This window comes from Bactrocera neohumeralis, chromosome 5 (genome assembly GCF_024586455.1).
Source record: "Bactrocera neohumeralis isolate Rockhampton chromosome 5, APGP_CSIRO_Bneo_wtdbg2-racon-allhic-juicebox.fasta_v2, whole genome shotgun sequence".
Taxonomy (NCBI): Eukaryota; Metazoa; Arthropoda; class Insecta; order Diptera; family Tephritidae; genus Bactrocera; species Bactrocera neohumeralis.
In genome coordinates, this window is record NC_065922.1 from 21,891,779 (window position 1) to 21,907,961 (window position 16,183).

General features: G+C 35.4%; 1 protein-coding gene across 2 annotated transcripts in view; it reads right to left on the reverse strand.

The window, feature by feature from the left end:
- Window positions 1–2,560: 2,560 nt before the first annotated feature.
- Window positions 2,561–16,183, reverse strand: part of LOC126760136 (uncharacterized) — a 271,609-nt gene continuing 257,986 nt past the window's right edge. For both annotated transcript variants that reach the window (XM_050475571.1, XM_050475570.1), the window contains 2 exons: window positions 12,201–14,516; window positions 2,561–3,946 (listed from right to left, as the gene is read on the reverse strand). In XM_050475571.1, coding sequence (XP_050331528.1) covers window positions 2,700–3,946; window positions 12,201–13,890 — 2,937 coding nt within the window. In that variant the 5' untranslated portion in view covers window positions 13,891–14,516 and the 3' untranslated portion in view covers window positions 2,561–2,699. The remainder of the gene's footprint in view (window positions 3,947–12,200; window positions 14,517–16,183) is intronic.

Sequence of the window (16,183 nt, forward strand, 5' to 3'; positions counted from 1 at the left end):
AATTAAATAGTAAAAAAATATGTAAAAAAAATTGCAGCTTTTTTAAGTTTAGAAATTTTGTTGTTGTTAAGGGCGTATGGTAAAAAATAGGCGAAAGGCGTAAGAAACACCTTCCGACATAAGCCAATAGTAGGCAAATATCGGCGTTATATATGCTAGCCAAAGTTCATTGCACCAAATTTCAGCTGCAATCTTAATTTTCGCTTCTAGCCGACAGCATATCCTGCTTACAGCTTTTACAGCTACAAAGCTTTTTCTGCACTTCCGCTCGATTTCGCTCTTTATGCTTTCGCTCGCTGTGCAAAGTGCGCCAATTTTAAGTGTTTCCTTCATTTCTTTTTCTGTTTTTCTATTTCATTGTTGCCCAATTAAAAATGTTTGTTGTAGTTAAAATTGAAAATGGCTAAGGCAACAAAAACAACAAAGCATACGACGAGAGACGAAGCAAAAAAGTTGTACTAATTTGTTCTTTGAAATTGTGCACTACTACTTTTGAAGCATGAAAGTCCTTTTAGTTGCATTTCTTCATTCTTATTTTTCTTCTTCTACTTCTTCTCGAATTTCCATTATTGCATTTTCATGTTTTCTAAAAGTGTTGTTCTCTGTTTTTTCGTTTTTTGTTTTTTGTTTTTCTTTTGTCTTGCTATTTGTAATTTTCTGTGTAATTTACTAAACTCTACATCAGTCGTTTGGCACACAAGTCGTCACGCGATTAGCCACACTTCATGTGCGAGGTGGTGAATTCGAGTGGTGTGTTGCATTGAGGGTAATTTTGTGTAAGTATTTACCGTTTGGTATATGGTGGTGTTACTGGTATTCCACATATATGAAACGTTTTGGGCGTCAGATGAGTTATAAGATGTGTATAAAGCGTTTAAAGCTTCTTTGATGTTGGAAAACTAGTTTGTAGAAATCTGTTTCTCTCAAAAATATGTGGACAGAAGAAGCAGGTGTTGATCAACAAAAGTTAAAATATTAAAATAATGCTGTTATGGATTTTAATTTTTTAAATTCAAAAAAAGTATTTTTTAGTGTTACGAATTTTAATTTTTCACCACACTATTTTGAATATTTCACCACGCTATTTTAATATTTCAGCATACTCTTTATCGAAATGAAAATGATAAAAAGTTATATAACTCAAGCTTAGAGCAATAGTTATAATCTGAGCTCAGACCTATTTTTTCACCACACTATTGACCAACAAGAGTTAAAATCTTAAAATTATGTTTTTATGAAGTTCTATCTTTTTAAATTCCATAAATTTATAGTGCTAGAAATTTTATTTAAATTTTTTCCCCACACTATTTTGAATATTTCAACACATTTTTGTTTTAGATAAAGATGATGAAAAGTTATGTAGCTCAAGCTCAGGTCAATATGAATTTTTCACCACACTGCTTTGAACATTTCACCATACCATTTTTTTCCATGCTTGATGGTACTAACAACAATGGTTATCTGAGAGAGAGATAATGGAAAGTTATATAGATCAAGCTCAGACCAATATAAATTTTTCACCACACTGTTTTGAATATACAGCCATACAGCCATTATCGCAGTGCTTGATGGTGTAAACTAAAATCATAAGCTTATTATCTGAGATGGAGATGATGGGAAATTATACACATAGCTCCAACTTAGACCAGTATGACTTTTTTCACCACACAATTCGGGATATTACACCATATCGCATGGTAAGGTTATTCATTATCTGAGATATGGGACATTTCACCACACGCATGATGATAGTTTCATAATGAGAACACAAACGGCTCAATTTATTTTCTAGGAAGAAGGGGATGGTAAGCTTGATAGCTTCAGCTCAGACTGATATGAATTTTTTTCACCACTTATACAGTTCCAACTCAGACTAACTCACTAACATATTTTTCACCACATAATTTGTGTATTTTAGCACACCTTTTATCACAATGCCTCAACATGCAAGCAAAAAGTGGTGAATTTGTTTTTCTTTTCAGCGATAATGAGAAATATAAAGACTTAAGGTCTGGCTAAAATGTTTTTGCGAACTTGGTGATTTTTTGAACTCAAGTACATTATTCAAAACTCACCACAAAAGTAATTACTATCTGATTATGGTCTGCGTAATATTTTTAAAGAGCTTTGGTGAACTAGATAGGGACTAAATATGCAATGAGTACAATTTTTATATTGAGTATTGAGTTCAAACTAGTCATGCAGGTCAGTATACCCAAAGATAAGCTTTGAAACTTTTCAGTTGAGCTTCAGTTGATATCAAGTCTACATTCACATGTTCACCCTCAGTTGAGTGCCATCGCAGCTGCAATGCAAGGCTAAAAGTGGGACTGTCGTCTGCCGCTGTATGCATACACCTCAACACAACCACCATCCGAATTCATCACACCCGCCAGAGGCGTCAGCAAACCGCGTACCTTTCTTTAGTTGATTTCCAATTATTTTCCAACTAACTATTGCATGCATACCTATCTATACATATACATATATACGAATACATACATATGTACGTACTTACTTACATACACCTATACACTATGCTTTCGCACATTTACCATACATTTTCGTTGCTGCTCCACGCTGTCACTGCATATGGTTTATTATTATGAGCTGCCATTTTTTGCCGCAAACTTTTAGGTGGCGTCGTCGCTGTTGTCGTTGGTGTTGCTGTTGCTGTCGCCGCCATTGTTGTCGTGCAACTAAACTTCAGTGCCGTCCTCGCCCTCGTCGTCGAACAGTTGGCTGGTGCTGCCTTGGCCGCCGCGTGTCGCTGTCACCGACATCTTCTTCTTCGGCTTTGGTGGTGGGCGTGGCGGTATTTTCGCCACTTTCGTGGGTTCACCCGTCGACGCGTTGGTGCTGCTGGAAGTGTTTAGTGCGCTGCTGCCGCTGATGCTCGGCACAATTGTGAGACCGTTGTGATGTCGCGCGGTGCCATAAAGCGGCTCCGTGTCGGAGGTCGTTGTCATATGATGATTATGCATCAGCTCGTGTATGGGCTCGTAGATTTTCGCTGCAGTCGCGGCGGCCGCCGATGTGCTCGCGACACTTTTGTTCTGTTTTGTTGGCGTGTGTTGTTGTAGCTGCTGCGCTTGCTGTGCTTGCGGCTGTTGTTGCATAGCGGCCGATGCGCTCGATGACGCCACCGAAGTAAGGCTCGGCGTTGCCGGTAACGGGCGGTCGCGCATTGTGTAACGCGTCGATGTGGTAGCGCCACTACTCGCCTCCGGATGTACTTTGTGCAAGTTTAACGTCGAATTGCCGGCGGCTGTTGTGCGCAATCCGAGATTGTCGTACACGGGCTCCGCTTGGAGTTCGGCTGTGGTGGCGGTGCCAGTTTCGCTGGGATTTGGCGATGTGGGCGATTGGAATTCGCTCAGTTGTGTGGCATTTGTGGTGGATGTGGAGGGCGCCCAGCTGGGAACGCGCGGTTTGCGCGGTATCGTCATGTAGCCTTGCTTCATCACCACCGCTGTGGTGGGTGAGTACATAACGGGCGCTGGCAAGAACGGTGATTGCTGTTGGTGTGCGCCGCCATGCTGCTGCGGCGGCAGGTGGGCGTGTACATGTTGCTGTTGCAGCTGTTGACGATTGTTGGCCGCTGCGATGAGCGCCAAGTTGCGCGATTTCGGATGTTGTAGTGTCATGAAACCGTTCGGTGTGGCGGCAGCGATGGTTGTGGTGCCGTAGATGCCATGCGGTGTCATGTGCGCGTACACAGGACTGGTGAGCGGTGGTGAGCGTATGCCATAGATGATTTGTTCCGGTATGTTGCTGTGCGACGATTGCATGGAAGGTGAGGTGGGCGGCACGCGTGCCGGGAAGGCGAGCAGATCGGGCGGCAGGCTGGTGCCGTAGGTGTCGTCGATGTAGGTGTGGCGTACGCGTGGTGCGTTGGCATCCGATAGAGCGACTGAGTGGGTTTCATCGTCGCGCGGGTGATTGCCTGCAAAGAAGGAGCAAACGAGAGGAGCGGGTGAGTAAAAATATGAGTTAAGCGCAATAAATGGCAATTGACCTGACTAATTGAGAAACAAGTGCAATTGTTTGCGAGATTTTTGTGCGCTTTGTTTGTGAGTATTCTTTTATTGCATGCCACTGTTAGTGGCACCAATAAAAACAAAGAAGTTTTTCCAAAAAATAAAGTTTTAAAACAATTAGACTGCATTGATTGCAGCGCAAAACTTTTTCGCGCGCCAACGCGCTCAGCTATGCGCTCAATTAGAATACAAAAAATATAAAAATTACAATAGAAAAACTACGCGATCCAGCAAATTCCTAACTGCTGCAGAAAATTGAAAAATTTCCAGCATGAACGGTTTATTTGGCGCGCGGCGAAGCCAACCGCTTGCGCAGCAAAAGCAATTAATCTTTCAGTTCCGCGCGACCGCCAACAACGCTGATTTTTTGAAAGCGCATTCCCTACAATATATCTACATATAGTATACGAGAATATGTTGTTTGCATGCATGTATGTGTTCATAGAAGCTACAGCTTTGTTATCGAATTGAACCAAAGTACCAACTGACAGGCCGCAGTAAAATGAAACTTCAATTTGTTCTAACATTTTAACTTTGCTGCCGCCCTCTTTTGAACCCTTCAACATAGGCTGTGAATTGAAAAATGTTATTTGAATTAAGGAATTCCAATTATTCACTGATTGCCTAAGCAATTGTGCCAATTTTCATATACTTGGAATATATTAAAATTTTTCAAAGTTTTGAAATTTTTAGTAAGCTTATGAAGTTTAAAAGTACAAGCATTATAATTAAAACTTTACTTACACCAAGAACAAACACTAGAAAAACGCGATCAAAATTGCCCAAAGGGATACAAATTCAGATTAGCCGCTAAAGACTCAAAAAGTATGGGATTCTGTTTTCCATATTATTCGTGGTATTTCGAAATTTCAGAAAAGCTACTGCATTATCATCTATACGTGGTAGTCTAGATTTTGATTATGATAAAACAAATTGTATACTTTGAGCGAATTCTGATAAATATTTAACTACCGTACGTATATTGTAACTATTTCTATTCTGAACAAAGAACAGAACTACTAACTATCCTCGACTATGGACACTTTCATTGAAGTTTTGGAAAACTGACATAAAATTTTGTAACATTATAAGTTGAAATGAATAGTAGCAATGCTCAAGATCCAAGCAGGAGATGAAGATAACTATAGAGACTTATGTGTACTGCTCGTTCATATACTGAGCTCAGGTCACTTTATTACTTAGACCTCATATTGGTTCAAATATGGCAGCCACCTATCAAAATGGTATTTGTGAGTTCAAGCTTGACTCGAGAGGATAAAAGCTAACAAAAAAGCTAATCTATATCAAATATGGAAAATAACTTTCTTATAATTTTAATGCCTATAATTATTATTTCCTTCAACATAACTTCATTTTTAATTAATAAAAGCAAGCAAACCCAATTTTACATACACTTGTTATATGTCGTGACAGAGGAAATCATTGGTTCCTTCAATGAATTTTCTGGCTTTAATCGTTTCAGGGTTAATTTTAGAGTTAGAAAACAAGAAACAATCAAGAGATGCCAAAAAAAAAACGCTCAATAAAATGCCTACTTTGGCTTAAAGGGGTATCCCAGTCTAGAAAGTTGGAAAAATCGAGTTTTTTTATTATTCGATAGTTCAGATATTCAAAAATATCTTGCCGAAAGGATTTTTAAAAATTATAGAAAGTTAAAAAAATCTAATTTTTTCATAATTCGATAGTTTAGATGTTTAAAAATATCTACCAGAAAGAATTTTTCAAAATTCAAATTATTTCCCAAGTTAAAGCCGTTTTAGTTTCGTTTAGCAGACGACTGCAACAGTGAAAATTTCTAAAGCGTTTCTCTAGAAACTATTTTTTTTTTATTTTTTTTGATACAGACACAATACCTCAAATTCTAATTAGCCGATTTAGTTGAAATATGCTGTGAATATCCTTTAATTATCTCTTTGACACATGAAGCAACAAAAAATAAAACAAAATTATTATATTCCGTAGCAACAGGTTGCAAGAGTATAAAAATGATTTTTAATATTTTTAAAAAATTCGACAAAGTTGAAAAATTAGTGAAAAATACGTCCTTTATTATTGAGTAGCCGCCATTTTATAAAATTAGTTTTCAGTTTTGCAGCTTCTATAGTAGAATATCCCTTTAAGTTTCTTTTCCATTTGTCATATCTGCATCAATTCTTGCCGTAATTTTTTACAAAAGACATTCCGCGAGTCTATTCTAGCAACGACGAGTTCATCTACAAAGCATCAAAAAAATACATTTAGGGGTTTCACATAGTCTCATAAAGTTATAGTTATAACTAACCGAAAACATAGCGTTGAGAATTGTAATTGCGTAAACTCACTTCTGTATGTAGTCCAACAACAATTTTTTTGACAAGTGTAAAAATTTATGATTTTGTGATTTCATGATGCGTTATGACAAGTTGTGAGTCCTTTTATTGATATTTACAGATTTTCAGATTACTAACATTTTTTACTCTCTTTCGATGTTATTGTGTTTAGCTGAGGATGGATGAGTTAGCTAATTCTAATATTATTGGAAGATTTATAAAATAATGCAAGATGAGAAAAGAAAATCAAAATGATCTATATTAGTAGGTTAGGAGTTCGTCTGCTTAGTGAATCCAGTATTCAAGATAATTTGTCACCACTTTCATTTTCACTGTAGATTTATTGGTTAGTGCAAAACATTGGGGAAGACATCCCAAATGCTATGAGTTCTAGTATTTAACTCAATTCCAAACTACCCCATATTAATTGCTATACTGTACGCCTTGTATTGATAACGTTCCAAAATATGCTTCTTTAAGTAATTTTTTCCAAGCGCCGCTTGGATTCTGTGTAATTTCTAAGAATTGCGCTCCATTTTTATACTCGCTGATCTCCTTGTTATCAATGAAATTCAAGCTTAAAATATTAATTGCTCAACACAATAATTCTTAGTTTCTCAACATAATATTTATAGTTATCCTGACCACAAATATACTTCTCTAAATATATTCTTATATACATATATACATACAGAAAACGCTACAAAATTCTATAGCTCTAACCTCTGTCGTGTCATGCATTCCTGATGGAATAATTGCTATGCCGAAACGAAATTGCTGCAGGTGCCTAGCAAATATATAACCACATACATATGTGTGTAAATTAGGATGTTCGTTATTTTTTAAGTTGCGTGTTTTTGCAGACGTTCCAGAAGTTTGGGTTTCTGCAGAAACAAAAATTATTCAAGGCAAACAAGCGCTTTATTTTCAATTTTGTTTTAAAAAAATCGAGTTTTGCCTTAAAAACGACATACTAATTTTTCCATATATTTTAATTGGAATTTTTTTTAAATAAATTTTGCATCTTCAAAGTAAAAAAACTAACTACTTTTAAAACAGAATTTTAATATATAATTTTTATTCGATTTTTTTATTTAACATTTTGTATTTATTTACTTTATTAATTTATTTTGATTTTAATTTTAAGTTTTACAAAAAAGATCTTATTAAAATTTTCTATAAAATAATTCAATTAAAAGTTATAAGCAATCGAAATGCATCAAATGTACAGCGCATACATAAAGTACGCCAAGACGTATGAGCAACACAAAATTGATAAGGCGACTGTATGAATGCTCAGGAAAATTGATGTATCACTTTAATTGCATATAACTTTTAAATAAATGTTTTTATGGAAAAAATTTTCAAACCATTTTTGTAATGTGGTCAATTTTGTAAAAGAATATTATTCTTACAAGGTAACGTTTAATAGAAAATATCAAAAAAACCCAAGTTATATTTAGGTGAAAAGTAATATGATTTAGGCACGCTTAAAATTGAAAATAAAGAGCTTGTTTACGTTGGATAATTTTTGTTTGGGAAAAAAAACTTCAACTGCAACTTCAAGGGCATTTCCAAAAAGAAAACAAATGGTTGGAAAATAACGACCACCCTAATGCATATAAATGCCAATAAGCTTATATGGCATATACCATATGTGTCGTATAGCATAGTTTAGCTATAATATCAACTGCTTTAACATGTAAAGCGTGTTAGCACACATACACAAAACCAGACACACGCATACACACACATATACAAACATATGTATATGTATTCATACGAAATGACCACCCACTTATTCTCATCTCGTAGCTGCAAAACGAATAATTTCTAATTAGTTATATTAAAGCTTTGGTCAAGAACAAATAATAATTACCACAAACACTATGGACCTCTTGCTATAATAACAGTTATTGTTTCCAAGAACCACAGTTAGAATGCAAATATGTTTATCAAGCAAATATCTACACGCTTATCTTTGTATGTATGCATGTATTAATGCACGTTGCTAAGCAAGTATGTGTCCGTTTGCATAACTTAAGGCAATATTTCGCAATATTTGAACGTTAGGTGAAGCAACAGCAATAAATGAGTATTCTTACCGCATACCAAATAACCGAATACCCAAATGTGAAATGCAAAGAAAAAAAGCTAAAAAAAATTCAACAAATTATTAATATTTCTCCATTATTGGCATACATACATTGAGTTGCATGAGATGCCTGGAAGTCAAGTTGCAGCATGCTGTGTGTGTTTGCGGTTGTTGTATGCCACAGTACGCTGTTGAGCTGTCATACCAAGAAGTCAAAGGGAGATAACTGATAATTGCATGTTGCAAATTGCAACTGATTGCAAGCAAACACCAGCAAATGCTTACATACGCATGTCTGCATGTACACTTTGAGTGGCACTGCAAAGGTTAGTAACTAAGTACTGTTATATAATATTATTAGTGTCTCAAGTTTCGTGCGCACACAAATGAATATGATACATTGTATGTATATATGTATATGTATGCTTTGTAATTACAAATATGCCAACAAACGTTCCATTGAAATTTACAGTTGAAATTTCTCAAGACATTGATTGGGTTTAATTTTAATTAGGCGCATCGAACATCTACGAAATTCAGTAGATAATGCAGGCCGTCAACGCTAATAATCCAGATAAGCACTCGATAATGTTGGTGTACATAGTAAGTATGTGGAAGGTAAATTCACACATACCAATAACGCCAAGAAGCTTGCTGAGATCTCTTTATTAAGTGGTGCTTAAGGGCCTAAATTCTCAGTAGCTAATCTCAATGATTTTCTATTTAATGCTTATGATTATGGCGTTGGAGCAAAATTTCAGAAAAAAATTATGGAAACAGGAATTTAACCTAGAATACATAAGTCTAGGATTTTTTTTTTTTTTAATTTTCTTTATATTGCATGCACCATACATTTCGTCGCATTTAAGGGATAGATATTCTGGTCTAGTGATTAAGCCTTTATTATCAACTTTTTAAAATAAAGTTGGAACTTTTCAAAAATTTTTTAACTCTTTTAAATTTTCTCTTTAAATTTTAGTATTTATTGATAGAAAAATATTTGAACGAATTTCATGGAGAATGTTTATCTAGATATCCTGACGACCGCAGCGAAAAGTCTACTTTTAAGTTGAGACTGAACCGAGCATGTTGCCACCATACTGAAACGATTACAACTTTGAAAATAATACGAACTTTGAAAAATCCTCTAAGAGAGTTTTTTTAAATATTGGGTAGTCGAAAATGTTTTTTCTTATTTCTAATCAAATTTCAACTTATTTTTTCATCATTTTTACTCATTTTTGAACAGCTGTAACTTTTTTTCAATTTCCCCGATTTTAATTTTTGTTAAATGAAGCTTAGTCTTACCTTTAAAACACTATATGGTATGACACAAAGTGATTGGTAGCACTGGAGTTATACGACTGCAACAACATCTATTGATAAAAAGACTTTTTCGGCTACCCAATATGTATGTATCTAAACTATCGAAAATTTTAAAAAATAAATATTTTTTCCTTTTAACAAATTTCTAATTCAGAATATCTAATCTATCAAAAAAATTACAAAAAAAAAAAAATATTTTATATTTTTCCGAATTTCTAATCCAGAATACTTGCATAATTTGAGTTATTAAGCAAAGTGAGAACCCTATCCAGGGTATTTGGTTATTTATCTCTTTATGAATGCAAATAAAATTAAAAATTACTCAGTCACAAAGTGATATAATACCAATTTTTGTGTGCCTATTACAAAAAAATGGTTGGCAACACTAATCAACATATTTAGTATCACACTTCCGATCCTTTCTAACATACTTATGTATACCTATGTATATATTTTTAATACTTATTTGTCTTTACCATATTTGATTTTAAACGAATTTCTCATCAGATGGCAACCCTTTTTAAAAATGCTTATCATAAAAACCCCACTAAATCAATGCTACTAATTAGTGGTCGTTTGACAGATTTTTGAAGAATATTTTAGACATCGAAAAGTTCAATTAACAAAATATGTAAAATGGCCCACCCTAATACATCCTAAAGAATATTTTAGCTTCAAAAAGTTCAATTAACAAAAAATTTATACTGACTCACCCTATTATATTTAAAGAATATTTTTGCCTTAAAAAATTTCAAACTGCAAAAAATTTATTTTAGCTCACCCTAATACATCTTAAAGAATATTTTAGCCATCAAAAAGTTCAATTAACAAAAAATTTATTTTAGCTCACCCTAATATATCCTAAAACGTGGTTTTGTAAGACTTGTAGTTCCCAAACTTTTCCATTTGCTATCAAGATTAAACAAAAAACTATTTATTTTTGATATTTGTGTGCTCTTACATCATATATAGCTGATTTTTAGCTCACAGCTTCCGGAGATCTAATTCAAAATATGTTTTTTTCATTTTACAAATTCATCAAAATCTCCTCGAAAAATATATATATAAAGGACACAATAAAGAAAATAATTTTGATAACTCACGAGTCGGATAAAATTTCCACTTCTTTCGAAATCAAAGTGTATTCTTGATAAAAATAGAGGTTATAGATAATTTAGTTTTTATTTAACTTTATCTCATACTTTCAGCACTTCACAAAGAGAAGAGAAAGCGATCTTCATGAGCTTGAGTGACTCAAGAGTTGATTTTAGAAATCTTAAACTTCAACGAAGAGAACTTTTTTTTTCAGAGAGAGAGAGAGAGACAGCAGACATACTAACGAAAAATATATAAAGATTTTTGAGAATTCAGGAAGATTACAAAGGCTAGTCATACAATAATTCTGTATTTTGAGTTTAAATTGAGTTTTGGTTGGTCTCCACATATCTTAAAATAAGATTTGTGTTTAAACTAGTTTTAAATAAAGAGAATATGAGTTTATTATTTCTCGCACTCTAAAAAACATTAGGCATAGTATAAATGGAATTAACGCTTCTTTTTTATAAAAATTTACCGCGAATATATATTTATATTATAATGTATGAAATTGAATACACATATGTATATATATATTATAACACTAAAAAGGTTTGAAGGTGTAATATCCTTAAGACTGTGCTTTAATTTATCATTATAAAAATAAAACAAAAAATTGCTTCACATTTTAAGTCGTGAGATGAGTAGTAGAATGAGCGAAGAAAACTAATAAATATTAAAAAAAAAAGTCCAAATCAATAAAATTTTTAAAAAATATTTTTAGTTTCAATTAAATATATATCTTTAATATTTTTAGACTTGTTTGGACTTTAAAAAAATAAAAAAAATAAAAAAATTTTCTTTCAACTCATTTGGATACACCTAACCTTACAGAAGTCAGGGCTGGAGCACTAATCGAATATCTTCCACTCTCAATCACTTTCCCTACACTTTATGGAGATGCTTTTGCAATCAATTTACATATAAGATTGACTCATCGTAATACCTAGCACTCGTCTACACGCCTCATTAGCTTAGTTATGCAACGAGAGGAGATAAGTGGCTTCATTAAGCACTGCATGTTGATGATAGAAATGTCAAGCATTTCAGTAAGAGACCTCTAACATGCGATTACAAGCAGCATGTGTCAGCAATCAAAAGCCTGCCAAGTGCTTAATACTGTGAGAGAATACGAGCTACAAAGATGCACGAGACACACACAAGCAACAAGCTTTTTTGCCTGGGAAGTCAATTTGCAATTGACGCATTTCAATTACTTTTATAGATAATTGGATTAGGTGGACTTCTTGTAGTATACACACATATATTCTTAAGTATATAATATATATTAAAGGTATAGAATTAATTACTCACCGAATTGTGATTCATCCAGTAGTGTCTTCTTGATTTCATGCCCCTCATCGCTGCCATCGACATTCTCCAGTTCGGTGCGACGCGGCGGCTTCTCAACCGGATTCACCTCGGTGAGCAGACTCTTCTGCATTTCCATTATCACCGAACCCTCCAACATTGAACTATTCGTCTTGTCCATTTTCGTCGATATCAAACCGTTCTCACTCATCATGGTCGCATCCTTTTGATAAGAGCGTGCACGTCGACAATACCAGCAGGCAATGAGTAGCACGCACATGAGTATCAACAGCACGGTGATGACAATTAAACAGATGACGAGTAGGAAATTCGATTGTGTGTCTGTGGTGGAGGCGCCCATGCCGACGCCGATACCTTCGAGCGCGCCAAAGAAGTCACCATCGACGATCAATTGAAATTCAGCCTCCGCTTTGCCGCCACGATTCTCGGCAATGCACGTGTAGACACCCTTATCGCTGGCGCGCACATTGAAAATGCGCAATTCAGAGGTGATCGACTGTAGCGGGTCGGAGCTGATGACCGGCTGTTGTTCGAGCGAGTTCAGCACACGAAAACGTTGATCGTTCGGATTGATGGCGCGTCGATTGTAGATCCAGGTGATGTTTGGACGCGGCGTACCTTCGACACGACACGGCAGTGTTATATTATCCGATTGCACTTCGACAAACGAACGCACCGAGCCGAGTATGTGTGGCTGACAGGCGAAATTCTCCGACGGTACATCGGTCCAAAGTTTGCCACGCAACGCTGGCGGTTGTGCGCAGTCTGTGGGCGGTGTGTATAGACGATTGGCGAGCGCGAAGTCGCGTAAGGCTTGCAGTTCGCAGGTGCAGTTCCAGGGATTCTGCGCCAGCGAGAGATGCGTCAGTTTCGGTATGCGTGTGAAGGTCTCTTTGCGCAACACATACAAAGCATTCGCTTCCAGGTAGATGGCCGACAACATCGGCTGCTGACCGAAGGCATGCACTTCGACTTGCTTCAGTCGATTATTCTTGAATTCGACGCGCGATAGAAATGGTAAGTCGACAAAGAGATAATTTTCCAACACTTCGATTTCATTGTGATTCATGACGAGCGTGCGCAATTTCTCCAGCCCACTGAATGTGCCGACATGCAGTTCGCGTATGAAATTGTGCGACATATCCAGCTCGATGAGTATGGGTAGACCTTTGAGCGCATCACGGTTCACCTCCTGTATCGTGCAATTACGCAAGAAGATCTTATGCAGATTCTGCAAGTTCGCATCGGCGAACTCTTCACGCCGCAACTCGGGTATCAGATTATTCGAGAAGTCCACAACTTGCATTTCGTTGCTCAGATCGTCGGGTATGGCGGTGAGTGAGCGCGCCTTGCAATCGGCTGTCTTCTTGCCCGAGTTCCAATTGCAATGGCACATGCTGCAGTGTTGCATCCAGTCGGGGTTGCCATCCGTGGGCGAGATGCTTACGAGCAGCAACAGCAAGAATAGCGTTTGTGTGAGCAGCGCCAGTGATATGGAAGAGCGCGTGCTGTGTTCATGTTGTTGTGGCGCAGAGTTAATGTGTTTTGTTGTTGTATTTTCGCTGCTGTTGCCTTCGCAACTCGCTGTATAATGCTGTTGATTACGCATATTGCTGTTGTTGCTGCTGCTGCTACAACAACTTGCCACACGCTTATCAATGTGGCTTAACATGTCGTGTGCGCGTGTGAGTGTGTGTAATGCTGCTTCGTGTTGCACGCGTTTACCTTTGTGGCGCGTGCAACTCTGCCTTTCCGGTTGCTACAGCTTCTCAACTGTCTGCTATTATCGATAATTGCCTGCTGCGCTTACAGTGCCGGTGTCCGCAACAGGCGTATTATTAACTCCTTGCTGTTGCGCGCCGCAATGTGGCAATGCCTGACCGTTAGCTATCCGTTGCCTTTTGGTGTCTGTCAGCTTGCTTTAGCCAATCTGTGATATCCAGCTAAGCTTTCGTTGTTGCAGTGTCGGCGGTTGTTTTGGGCGTGTTGCTGATTGCTTGAATGCTTTGTTTGCCGAGTGTGCGTGTTGTATGTATGTATGTAGTAGTAGTAGTGTTGCTGTGGCAAGTTCGTTTTCTGCACAAGCTTGTGATTAATTAACGTCCTTGCAGTGAATCCTTTGCGTTGGCGGTTCGTTTGTGTGTCCGTTATTTGTTGGCTTGCTTTTTGATTATTTTGTCGCCTTTGGGTGTTAACGGTTGTTTACCGCTTTGTGTTGGCTCTTATTTTACTATGATGCCAGTGCAACTTAGCAGCATTATTGTGTCACTTTGTAATTAGCAGAACACTGACGGTTGTCTGAAATTGTGGAACAGAGAAAAATTGTAATGAAAAACTTGAACAGATGGTAAACCTCATAAACAAAAATCAAAAAATATATATAGGTATATATTTGTTAAATGCAGGTTAAATATATTTTATTTTATATGAGGGACTACTTTTTAGTTCAAATATAATATAAAAGTATAGCAAATATCTGGGTCTTTATACGATAATAATCTATTAAAAACAATAATAAAATTTGAGTGAGGTTAGAGTCGAACAAAAAAATTTATAAATATTATGTAAAATCTATTATATATTACATATGTTAAAGATTCATACTAAGTTCATTTCTAGACTATTATATTTTTTCTCAGATATTTTTTGTCAAATGATGTTAAAAATAAATCTGCAAAATTATTAAAGGCTTTATGTTTCCTTAAAGAAAATTTTTTGCCAATACTTTTGCTTTTGAGAATCGATAGAATTTATTATATATAATCCATTACATACAAAAATTGGATTTCGATGGTACTGGTTAGTAAGAGTGAAAGGCTAAACTTTTTTCACAGAAATAAGGTCAACACAGAGCAAAATAGGCTTCGGAAGAGAAAAATAAATATTAATATTGGATTATATATCCTTAACTTTGACTTAACTTTTACATCTTTTTTACTAGATAAAAAAGATCGAAATAACCACAAAATTAGTTCAGAATTCTTGCTATATTATATTGTAGAGTTGCCGTATTATTTTTAATAGCACACTAACTTTTTTGGCAATAATAGCAAAGTTGGAAACATGTCATAAGTCATATAAAAAATATTTAATGAAAAATTAATTATAGCTACATAGGGTTGCAAACAGTATATTTAAAAATTAATTAACTTAATATTTTAATACATTCTTTTTTGTAAACACCAAATTCCGGATTAAAAAATAAGAAAAAAAATTAATAAATGTGGGTATACAAACAAAAACTGTTTCAAAACCGGATTAAAATTTTATTTTCAATTTTGTTAATTAAATTAAAGCTTAATTTTTTATTACATTTAACATTTAAAATTAATATTTTATTTAATTAGGAAATTAGTTTTTAAATTTTCATTAATCAATTTATTTTTAATTTAATTAATTTAATTTAATTAATAATCAGTCCGCACACGACCTCTTGGTAGGGAGCCAACTAGGCTAGTGAGCCGCGACGCATTTCATTTTTTGATATTGACTCCTCCAGTGGACCAATGACGATTACATAGCATATTACAAGTATATTGTAGCCTAGCCGAGCGGGCCGGCGCTCATTACGCGATTTTTTTCTAATATATACATTTTCAAACTCCTGATATCTTTCGAATGGAATCTTCGAATAGAGTAATCCAATAAGCCATATAAAGGTACTGAATCAGTATTTAATAAGGATTAATATAAAAGTACAAATAAAGGGGTTATACAGAGGCGGAATTGATTTGTTCAGATCTCCCAAGGATGCTCAAATAAACACAAAGCGCCTAGGTATCGATTTTAAATATAGACTAATCATTTTTTAATTGAAACCAACATTAAAAATTAGTTACTGATCTAAAATCACAAAAAAAAACTATTTGATTTCTTCCCAACTGAAGTGTTTTAACGGCTCTGTCCAACCGACTGTACCACTATATTTAAATTATACCAGTTGCTAGTTCGATTCAGTGCTCTCC